The 11,849-nt window shown below is 38.8% G+C and overlaps 2 protein-coding genes across 6 annotated transcripts in view; both read left to right on the plus strand.

Moving 5' to 3' along the window:
• LOC112396035 (U2 small nuclear ribonucleoprotein auxiliary factor 35 kDa subunit-related protein 2-like) overlaps nucleotides 1-3,828 on the plus strand; it is a 42,194-nt gene extending 38,366 nt beyond the window's left edge. The window contains 2 exon segments of the mRNA XM_024739530.1: nucleotides 3,137-3,411; nucleotides 3,647-3,828. Coding sequence (XP_024595298.1) covers nucleotides 3,137-3,411; nucleotides 3,647-3,828 — 457 coding nt within the window.
• LOC112396051 (probable ubiquitin carboxyl-terminal hydrolase FAF-X) overlaps nucleotides 3,632-11,849 on the plus strand; it is a 141,388-nt gene continuing 133,170 nt past the window's right edge. For all 5 annotated transcript variants that reach the window (XR_003002495.1, XM_024739549.1, XM_024739568.1 and 2 more), the window contains exon 1: nucleotides 3,632-3,965. The gene's annotated coding sequence lies outside the window, so the exon portion shown is untranslated. The remainder of the gene's footprint in view (nucleotides 3,966-11,849) is intronic.

Raw genomic sequence — 11,849 nt, forward strand, 5'->3', positions numbered from 1 at the left:
TCTTTGAAATCTTTTATTGTTACTTTGGCTAAGTGGATATTGTTTCACAGTGACCTATGATCCTATCTGAGGCCTCTAAACCCTTTTTATTTTTTGAGTTTTATTTATTTTTCCATACAGCAGGTTCTTATTAGTTATCTATTTTATACATATTAGTGTATATAGGTCAATAAATCCTTTTTGATAATTTTTGGACAAAACTTTCTAAATCCAATTGTTTCATTTGGCTGTCTCTGGTCTTTAGTCATGGCACGCAGGATCTTCGTTGTGGCAAGTGGCTTTCTTTCTAGTTGTGGCGTTCAGGCCCCACAGTGCGCAGGCTCAGTAGTTGAGCATGCGGGCTTAGTTGCCCTGTGGCATGTGGCATCTTAGTTCTCCAACCAGGGATCGAACCCACATACCCTGCATTGGAAGGTGGATTCTTAACCACTGGACCACCAGGGAAGTCCCTCCTAAATCCAATTCTAATGAAGTCCTTTTGACCCCTAGCTAACTTTAGGGTGCTTCAAAGGGCTCCTGAAACATCCCAGAGAGAGATATTAAACAAATTAAGTTCATTTGGTATGTTAAATTATATGGGAAGTATTGTCAAATGAGTAACAAATCTTCTTAAGTTATATTGTATAGTAAATGTTATTAATATAGATATTCTAGAAATTATATGGAGTTCCTAAAATTCTGATATGTCCTGGTAAAATGTTATCAGTCATAATTCTACTTATCTTAAAGTGTTGTATGTCACAGCAGTAACCAAGTTACTTTGTCAATTGCATTGCAATCAGATTTTTTTTTTAAGATTATTATTTATTTTATTTATTTATTTTTGGCTGCATCGGGTCTTAGTTGCGGCACACGGGACCCTCATTGAGACATGCAGGATCTTTCATTGTGGCTTACAGTTTTCTCTCTAGTTGTAGTGTGAGGGTTTTCTCTCTCTAGTTGTGGCGAGCAGGGGCTACTCTTCATTGAGATGCTCAGGCTTCTCACTGCAGTGGTTTCTCTTGTTGTGGAGCATGGGCTCTAGGTGTGTGGGCTTCAGTAGTTGCAGCACACAGGCTCAGTAGCTGTGGCATGTGGGCCCTAGAGCACGTGGGCTTCAGTAGTTGTGGCACGCAGGCTCAGTAGTTGTGGTTCACGGGCTCTAGAGCACAGGTTCAGTAGTTGTGGTTTATGGGCTTAGTTGCTCCGTGGCATGTGGGATCTTCCCAGACCAGGGATTGAGCCCATGTCTGCTGCATTTGCAGGTGATTCTTAACCACCGTGCTACCAGGGAAGTCCCTAAGTTTATAATTTGAATAAACAAAACCACTTTGGAGAAATACTTGGCATTATTTATTAAAGATAAACATATACTCAAAAAAGCCAGAAATCCAACTCACAGGCTTGTGCCTACTAAAAACAATGACATATGTCCCCCAAATAACATGGTGTAAAACTTGCTCATTCATAAAAGTTCCAATTTGGAAATGACTCAAATGTGTTGTCAGTACTAATTAGGTACATATTTATATAATGCAACACAAATAAAGCTCTTAGACACAATGTTGAGCAAAAAAGTCAAAAATAAAAGTTTACATGCTGTATGATTCTGTTTATATAAATTTCTAAATCAAGTAAAACTAGTTTAGGCCAATAGAAGTCAAAATAGCTGTTACTTCAGAAGGTTGAGGGTGGACAATGACTGGAAAGGTATGTTTTTGAAGTACTGGTAGTGCTTGTTGGGGAAGATGATATGCCATGGGTCTTTCACTCTTTCTCTGGGTATGCTAACAATGCGTCTATGTCATTTACCTATGCCCATTACCTAAGTCATTTCTCAGTTAGGAATCTTGAGCGATAAGGTAGCATCCCTCCCCTTCCCAACACACAAACAGCAAGCTTCCTTATTAGTTAGTATAAAACTATTGGAATCCCCAAGCTCACTGTTTCTCAGCTGTGACGGAAATAGTGAAATGTGTGGCAAGAATATGTACTTCTTCACATCACTTGCGTGGGATTTAGAAAATAAGGGAAACCTGCAAACATGATAGTCATGCTGCTTGTTCTGCTATAAGTAATAAAGTCATTGATCTTGTCCCTAGCTCCTATCTCTTACCAGGATCCACTAAATACTGCATTCTATACGAAACTTGTCCAGGTTACAGAAATGTATTTACTTAGTAAAAATTGAGCTGAGAATTTTACAGGATGTATGTACCCTTAACTAAAAACATTTACCCGCTCGCCCCTCCCCCCAAAAAAGGCTCATGTCTAAGTATCAGCTATCAAGATCGTTCACAGGAGAAGGGAAGGCACGATGTAGGAGGCAAAAATAAGACCCAAAGGATTTTTATATGTAGGGTGCACTCTGATAGGGATTAGAACTTCCATTTTCCACTTACCATGCCTATCTGTTGATCTTGGTCAATTTACACTTTGTACATATTTTCTTTACAGAGAATCAAGGATGGTAATCTATGTCTTGAAAACTTCATAGAGTAATAAGTATTAACTACATCCCCATCATTAGCACACCTGCAATTGTATAATACTTGGATGGATGCTTGCAGGTGGACCCAGAAGATGAACAAATAGTACTAATTGAATCCATCAATATACTAAAAAATATTCTATACCAAGGCTAAGTGGCAGTTATCCCAAGAAAACAATATTGTTTTAACATATAAAAATAAATTAGCAAAATATTCCACATTAATAGAGAACAAAATCTACATGGTCACCTTAACATATCTCGCACGGATAACCAACAAGCTTTCATCTTACTCCCTCAAAGAGGTGGCTGGCCCCCTGGATTCTACCGAATCGACAATTTTTCCCTCCTCAGCGCCCAGGGCCCTAGGAGAAGGCTGAAGGGCTCGGAAAGCTAGGAGGTAGTAAGAGGTGGTGCCCAAAACTGAGTGTCGGAGATTGCCCAAGCACGGAACAAAAGTCAGTCACAGCATTTTTTCCATTCAGGTCCATATTCTCCCTGGCATTCCGAATCTGGAAAAAAAGTGACATCGGATGTAGCATTCATACGGGTTTTTCGGCGGGGAAGAACATTGCAACAAAACCCAGCGATACAAGTGAACATGTCAGTGTGACGGCGATGGGTCACCACACGCGATTAATCTGTTTAATACATTCTTCGAATTAGTTACTCCTCGGGAGTCCCAGTCTCAATACCGTACTTTTTTATTCTGGCCCGTTCTCAGTCCAGCTGTTCCCCTAAGGAGCTCCAGAACCGAAACGGGTTAGTAGAAATGAAACCCATTACAGTCTGTGGAAGGGCATGCGCAACAGTTACTTCTCCGACGTCGTGTGTTTACCGGGTGGTCCCCACCCCTTTCCCAGCAGTGCAAGATCAAGGTGCCTCAGTCAGACTGATTTGCTTCCGGCTTTGGGTTGGAACTTCTTTCCAGTTCCGGCAGAGTGAGGCCATGGGGGAGGGGAAAGGGAAAAAAAGGGAGGAACAGCTGACTGGCAAGGGACTGCGCAGGAGTAGGGGTAGAGGCCGAGAGGCGGGACTTGGCGGCAGAGCGTTGCGGGGATTGGCCCTCCAGGCTCCGGGTGGCGCTGAGGCTGGTGGGAATCTGCGCCGCTGTGGTTGCCACTGACCCGGCGGTTTCGTTTTTTTTGTTTGTTTGCCGGATCCGCCATATTGAAGACGACGAGGCCAGGCGACTGCCTGAGCTCGCACGTCGCCGTACCTCGCCCTTTAGGGGCTCTATTGAGCTCAGCTACTTCCAGCCTCACCAGGACTTACAGGAGCTTGACCCCCGTGCCGCCTCTCCCTTACGGGAGACGGCCGCCTTAGCCCCTCATTTTGGTGTTGGTGTCGGCACCTAGGACTCCGTCGCTGCTTAGAGACTAGGCCCAAGAAGGTGAATCCCCCGCTGCGGGAGGACTAAGGACGTGAAACAGGAGAAGCTCACCACTTGGAGCGCCTCTAAGCTCAGAGACACGCCGGCGCGAGAAAAAAAGAGGTAAGAGGGCCACAGAATGTGGAGGAGGATGGAGTGGGAACAGTGCCTTTTTCCTCACGCTGCGGTCCGGAACCCGGCATCGGCAGTTTTTTAACGTATTTGGGATGAGCTTTGCGTCTCCGTCAGCTATCACGTTGTCTGGTTTTGGGGTAAAAGCATCTGCGTTATGCAGTGAGTGGCCACGCCACCCGCACTTCCCCGGGGTCAACAAATGGATCTGTTCAGTATTTCTTCCCTTCTCCTTGCCGAGCCTGGAGGTTTTTAGGCCCCCTGTTATCCGCCCTAACTGGGCTGGAGTGTTCCTCACTGCTGTAAAGGGTGCGGATCCTCAGCTCTAGGAACATATTCGTGTTTTGAAGTGTAAGGGAAAATGGCTGACGTCTCTGTTCCTCCTTTTTTCCGACACGCGTTTATCTATGGCTGGAGGCTAACCGCTCCACTAAAGGCCCTTGAGATACAATCCTCAGAGGACCCTTGATGTATCCTCTCTCGCGCTTGCCACCAAACGCCATCACTGAGGCCGAGTGATTCGGAGTAGAGCTAGGTTCCAGCTACGCTTGGCTATTAGATCTTGACGTTTGTCCGTATTCCGAGATAGCCTCGGATAGCACACCAAAGTGATGAGGGCCGAGGGGGTGAAAGATGTTTCAGTGAAGAACTGTTCCAAACTAGGTTTTACTTTTTTGTTTTTGTCTGTTACTATAAAAATACTAGCTTTATTCAGTTTCTTAGTATTAAAACTTCATTTTTGTTAATGTCAGCCATTATTTCAGATATATAGTATACTTTTCATTTTTATGAAATATTAATGTACAGTTGCAGAGCAGATATTTCAGTTATTTTATGGAATTCTGTTAAAATGTTACTGAATATGCCACTGTGCAGTTTCTGCTGCAGGTGTTTAAATATGAGGTTTTTTTTAACTTAATTCAGCGAGTTTTAAATGTGGCTTAAATAGTCATGCTGTATTTTGAAAATGTTATACTTTGTAACTTTTACTTAACCAGTAAACACGTTCATCCTGAAAAGCTGTATAACACTTTATACATACTCTCGGTCTTAGAAAACAATTTGGTATGCTCTGCTTAGGAAAGATCTTTTATTGGGTCTTATCATTAGAGATTATGTCCTGAGTAAGCATTAGTTGACAAGAAGCCTTGGTGCTTATCTTAAATTTAAAGACAAATTTTCCTTGCTCTACTAATTCGATAATTAAAGCATGTAGTTTTAGTTTAAATGTTTTAAACTTCATTGTCCCAGTATTTGGGAACTATTTGCAATTATTGATTCAGAGGGCACCTGAGAATGTGTTGTATTTCATAAATTTCAAGATAAGATTTTTAAAGTATAACTTTTTCTTTCTTACCCTTTTCCCTTACAATTTTAACACAAAAGTTTAACCTATCATCTTGATAGTTTAATTATTGTTACTACTTCTTGCTTGGCCCTAATAATATCTAATGTTTCTTCTGAAGTTGGAGAAAATTTCTGTAGTGACAGCATAACAGCAAAACATTACATTTGACAATTTAAGTTCTCAAGTAATTTTTAAGACAAGGTTTTACTTTAAACCATATTAGTGGGTAGAGATGGGTTTTTTTCTTCTATGATTTTGAAATGCATTTTCAGATTTCAGTAAGATAAAGTACTTTTCATGGATAATTTTTGTTTGATGAAGTATTTCTAATGCAGCTTACTCTGTTTGAAATTGGATATTTGTAATGAAATTTCAACGTTCAATTATTGTCTACTGGACAAATGCACACTTTCAGCCTTTTAATATTTTCACATTTGTTTCAGCATTTTAATGTGGACACCACATTTCTTTTTTTTTTTTTTCACATTTCTTTTTTTGTGTGTGTGTTAAAGGATTTGTCCTTACAAATTGGAATGACAATTGTGTCTTTTGGTCATCATGTAAGTTAATTTTTTAACGACTTTAGTGAGGTATATTTTTTACATACCATAAAATTTACTTCTTTAACATATACAATTAGGCATAAATTTACAGTGCTGTAAAAACAACAAACCAATCCAATTTTTGAGTATTTCCATCACTCTGGTTACTACCGTTTACCTGCAGACATCCAGATCCTCAGATCCCACTCCCCCCCGACCTTTAGTTTCTCGTCCCAGGCAATTTCTACTCTACTTCTTATCTCTAGAATTGCCTGTCATGGATGTTTCAGATAAATGGAATCATAAAATATGTAGTCTTTGTATCTGACTTCTTTCACTTAGATAACGTTTTTGAGGTTTATTCATATTGTAATATGCATCTGTATGCTCTGGACTTAAAGTAAAGCTCTTACAAACACTAATTTTCAAGTCTTGGTGTGTGAACAATACATTTTTGTGTTGGGTAGATACCTGGGAGCAAAGTTATTGTATTGTAAATTTATGTTTAACTTAAACTGAGCAATTGTTTCCAAAGAGATTGCCTCCGTTTTACTTCCTACCAGTTTATGAGGTTTCCAGTTCATTTTGAGTACATTTTGACTTTCTGGATATATCAATTCTAGTGGGTATGTAGTGGTATCTTATTGTGGTTAATTTGAACTTCCCTAGTAACTAATTATATTGAACATATTCTCATGTACTTATCAGCTGTTAGCAAATCTTTGAAGAAATGTCTGTCTAGACTCTGCTCATATTTTAAATTAGTTTTTTTAAATTGTTATTTGTTTAGGTTTTATCTTTTCTGTGATACGTGACTTGCAGTATTTCTCCTCATCTGTGTTTTCTCTTTTCACTTTCTGTATGGCATGTTTTGAAGTGAGTAGTTTCAAATTTTGATGAAGTTCAGTTTATTGTTTTTCTTTATTTTAAAATTAATTAATTGCTGTGTTGGGTCTGCTGCACTCAGGCTTTCTCTAGTAAGAGAAAGTGAGCGGAGTGAGTGGGGGCTGCTCTTCATGGCGCCACATGGGCTTTTCATTGCGGTGGCTTCTCTTGTTGTGGAGCACGGGCTCTAGGCACACAGTCTTTAGTAGTTGCAGCACGTGGGCTCTGTAGTTGTGGCTTGCGGGCTTAGTTGCTCCGGGATCTTCCAGGAGCAGGGATTGAACCCGTGTCCCCTGCATTGGCAGGAGAATTCTTAACCACTACACCACCAGGGAGGTCCCTTAATGTTTTTCTTTTTATCATTTTCAGTCTAGCCAAGAAATGCTTGTTTAACTGAAGGTCATAAAGATTCAGTCAAATTTCTTTCCTTAAGGATTTTATATTTAAAGTACTTAGTCTGTAATCCGTTTTGGGTTAACTTTTGTGGACTGTGTAAGTTAGGAATCCAAATTCATCTTTTATGTGGATATCCAGTTGTTTCAGTACAGGTTGTTCAAAAGACTTTTCTTTCGCCCTTGAATAGTCTTGGCACCCTTGTTGACAATTATTTGACATATTCAAAGGTCTTATAAGTAAGGGCTTATTTCTGGACTGTCAGTTCTGTGCTGTTGATCTGTCTGGTGTATCCTCACACTAGCAATGGGTAAATTAATTTATATTCTAAATGACAGTGACAATTAAATTTTGTTTTAAATTGTGGTTAAATACACATAAAATTTGCTACCTTAACTGATTTTAAGGGTGTAGTTCAGTGGTGTTAAGTACATTATATTGTTGGGCAAGCATCGTGAGAATACCACTTTTATGTTAAATGTCATTGCATTTTTAATTTGACCTTACATTTCCCGAATCTTGATGTATTTTTCCTTATTTCAGCACTCAAGAAATAAATTTTTAGGGCTTCCCTGGTGGCGCAGTGGTTGAGTCCTCCTGCGGATGCAGGGGACGTGGGTTTGTGCCTCGGTCCAGAAGATCCCACGTGCAGCGGAGCGGCTGGGCCCGTGAGCCATGGCCGCTGGGCCTGTGCACCACAATGGGAGAGGCCACAATGATGAGAGACCCGTGTACAAAAAATAAATAAATAAAATTTTAACTTCCATTTAGTTCTTTTAGGAGCATATTCATTACTTACGTAATGAATACATAAGTATTCATTATTATTAGTCTTAACTTGAACAGAAAGTCTGATATTAGTATTTGGGAAAGGGTTAATGCAGAGTTGTTTGCTCAACCCTGATAGTGCATTAAAATCACTTGTGCAGCTTTTAAAATAATGCTGATAATTATTTGTTATACTCCCCCAACCCCCTACCCCCACAACATAAAGTCCTTAGAGTGATCTTTTAAGAGTGGGCAGTAATCACTTGTCAGTTGTTTATAAGCATGCAGCTGTAATCTTTTAGATGAATAAATAAAACCATGACTTTTTTGATAGTTTTTTAATTAATAGCGAATTTGTCTTTTGAATTTTAGGCTCAGCTATGATGATTCCAACCATAGTACCAATTATTGTCATAATATTCTGTAATAAATCACTGGTTTATATTCTTTTTCATTTTTAAACATTGAAACTTAATGTATCAGAGTAGACTTAGGTTTGATTAAAATTTTTTGTTTGTAATTTTTTTTTTTTTTTTTTCTTTTGCGGTACGCGGACCTCTCACTGCTGTGGTCTCTCCCGTTGCGGTGCACAGGCTCCGGACGCACAGGCTCAGCGGCCATGGCTCACAGCCTCTGCCGCTCCGCGGCATGTGGGATCCTCCTGGACCGGAGCACGAACCCGTGTCCCCTGCATCGGCAGGCGGACTCTCAACCACTGCGCCACCAGCGAGGCCCTGTAATATTGTTTTAAAGATTATTAAAATATTTCATGACTGAGGAGTAGCCACAGAGATGTGTATTGAATAAAGTTCTCCCAGCATATTACTTTTACTTTTCATTCTCAGCACATTTAGAATAAGCATGTGGGATCTTCCCAGACTGGGGCTCGAACCCATGTCCCCAGCATTAGCGGGCAGATTCTCAACCACTGTGCCACCAGGGAAGCCCCTGGTATGTTTATTTCTAAAAGTGTTTGAATAACATACTATTTGTAAGAGATAAAAAATTGAGGCATTTGTCTTCCTGTCATTCACTTAAGTCATCTATAAAAGACTGTTTTGTCGTGCAATTCTGTTCCCTCAATTTAAGTGTTATATCTTAGTGTTATAAAAGAAGAAAAAGAGACTGTATGAAACTTACAGCGTTTTCTGTCTGTTGGGGTTTGAATTTACCTATTTTTATTTTACTTTATTTTTATAAAGTGATCATTATTATATACATTTAAGGAAGATGTGAAAAATATTGTAGTTTGATGCAAAATCATATCTAAGTTCATTCTTTAAATACATGTGTGCTAGTCCTATGTTTTATCAAACGTACACATGCATTATGCACGTGTTTGACAGTAAATCCTTTTTCTTACTGTATTCATAGTCATTGTATAGTTATGATTTTCTACCTCAGCTCAGAATTACCTGTGGAGCTTATTGAAAATTTTAATTAGCTCGTAGGATAGCTTCTAGGGGCTTCTAACTGAATAGTTCCAGGGTGGAACCTAGATATTAAGGGAGAAAAAAGAGAAACTTAATGGGTGATCATGATGTGCAGTTCCTTTTAGGGAAAGGGGAGACCTGAAGTGCTTTGAAAATTGTTATTCTGCCAGTAAGCAGCTGTATCCTCTTTTGAGTGTTTAATGTCATTAGTGGTGCTCTCAAAAATCTCATCCAAGCTCATAGACACATAGTGAAAAGGATAACAGTAAAGAATGTGAGGAACTGGGTTCCGCTTAGAATCATGATTCAATTATGTGTTTCTTATCACTTACAGTTTCAGCTCTACTACTCTTTTTGTTTCATAAGACTTGTTTGCTTTTACCTTCAACAAATATTTGTTGGGCATCTGCTATGTAACCTGGTCCTATCCTAAAGGCTTATTGCATACTGGTGTACAAAATACAGAAAAGATTGTTTTTTTCCTCAGACATGTTATATGCAGTGAATGGAGGTGGGTAGGACCAGATAATTTTGCTAGCTCTGATATTCCCTCATTCTTTTATTGTGCCTCAGTAACAGTAGGGTATAAGTTGTGGTATTAAGCCAGTGGAATTTCCCTGATACTTCTCAGCTTATGTCAGTTTAAAAAAGAAGAAAAAAGAACTTAAGTCTTCTCTCATGCAGTATAAGTATCAAGTATAGTAGAGCAGGAGTCTTTTTTTATGTATTGGCTTTAGGAATACTTGATCTTGGTAAAGCTTTCAAATTCCATTCCTCTTTTCTGTTTCTGTGCTCTGTCTTGTGTCTTCATGTTATACGTGTGTTTTTCTGACCTTGTTTTAATTTTTTGTTCAGTTTTTTTTTTTAAACATCTTTATTGGGGTATAATTGCTTTACAATGGTGTGTTAGTTTCTGCTTTATAACAAAGTGATGTTCAGGTTTGATTAATGTCTTCCTTCAGATTCTTTTAGATTCAGATCTTAACCTGAGGTCAGGTTAAGATCCTGAGCCACTATTCTTAGCACTGGAAAGTGTCTGACATGTAGGGAGTAACCATTGTTGAATAATCAGATCAGTTCACCATTGTCTACATGGTTTCTCCTTTCTATTTTTATGATTTCATTAATAGTTTTCATTACTTAGTTTAGTTTGACTTCACCTGTTAATCATTTTAAGTTGAGTAGTACAGGAAGGGAATCTTAGATTTAATAAAGCTCATTTTACAGATGGACAGAACTGTCTCAGAGAGGGGAAAGAGCTTGACAAAAATAGTACGGAGTCATCCATTACCTTTTCTCTGAAGTTGCTGTCATAAACTGTCTTATCTAACAAGTTGTTGATAATTAACCTTTCTGGATCCTGATGCCTTTTTATTTGTCTTCTCACCTAATACTGAGTTATTTCATATTTGTTAATTCTCCCCCTCGTACTGGATAATGAACTTGGCAAGGTCAGGAATACTTTCCTGTATTTTTTCTGTGTTTTACAGAAAACCTAGAATAATACTGTGCCTGGTAACGGACAACATTTTTACTCTATTTCCAAAACCCAGAAATACTGTGCATATTGATGCATTACTTGATGGTACCTCACAGTTTGTTTTTTGTAATTGATGAATCCCATGATCATTAAACATATTGGAAAACCAAATTAAAGAAATTGCTTTACTTTGGATAATATTTGAGCTGGTAACTTGAAGATTAGATTTCATTTTCTATCACAGCAGGTGAAGTGTAATGAGACATTTTAAGAAAGAATAAGGGAAGTCTCGCTTTTCTATTTTGTATGCCAATTTCATTTCTGTTAATTTAATTGGCTACTGAAGGTTGTAAGGTTATTGATCACCTTTTTCTTGTTTTTTTTTTCCTTAAGTAGCTATTATTGGGAACTTTTAATGAGTCTGGTTAGTTTTGACCATCAGAAGTTATATGGCATTATATGTTCTGTGTAAACAGAATATGTATTTATCTCTGAGAATTTGATTGTTCTTTTAGTAATACTTCAAGAACTTAGAATAGTGCTTGTACGAATAACAAGTATATCATTTTTTCTATAAACATACAGAAAAATTTACCTGGAGGACTAATTAAAAATACACAGTTGGACTCCATCCTCAGATTTCTAGATTATCTAAGTCTGGAGTGAGACCCTGAGATTTTGCATTTCTAGTAAGTTCTCAGGTGATACTGAAGCTGCTGGTCTTAAAAGAGACCTTGAGAGCTGTTGACTTAGAGTTTATTTCCAGTGTAGCCTACCTTTTTTTTTTTAAGGGAACTTTATTTTTTATTTATTGAACTTTATTTATTTTGGTTGCGTTGGGTCTTTGTTGCTGCGTGCGGGCTTTCTCTAGTTGCAGCACGCAGGGGCTACTCTTCATTGCAGTGCATGGGCTTCTCATTGCGGTGGATTCTCTTGCTGCAGAGCACGGGCTCTAGGCATGCAGGCTTCAGTAGTTGTGGCACGCAGGCTCTAGAGCTCAGGCTCAGTAGTTGTGGTGCACAGGCT

Source organism: Neophocaena asiaeorientalis, unplaced genomic scaffold (genome assembly GCF_003031525.2).
Source record: "Neophocaena asiaeorientalis asiaeorientalis breed wild unplaced genomic scaffold, Neophocaena_asiaeorientalis_V1.1 scaffold855, whole genome shotgun sequence".
Classification (NCBI taxonomy): domain Eukaryota; kingdom Metazoa; phylum Chordata; class Mammalia; order Artiodactyla; family Phocoenidae; genus Neophocaena; species Neophocaena asiaeorientalis.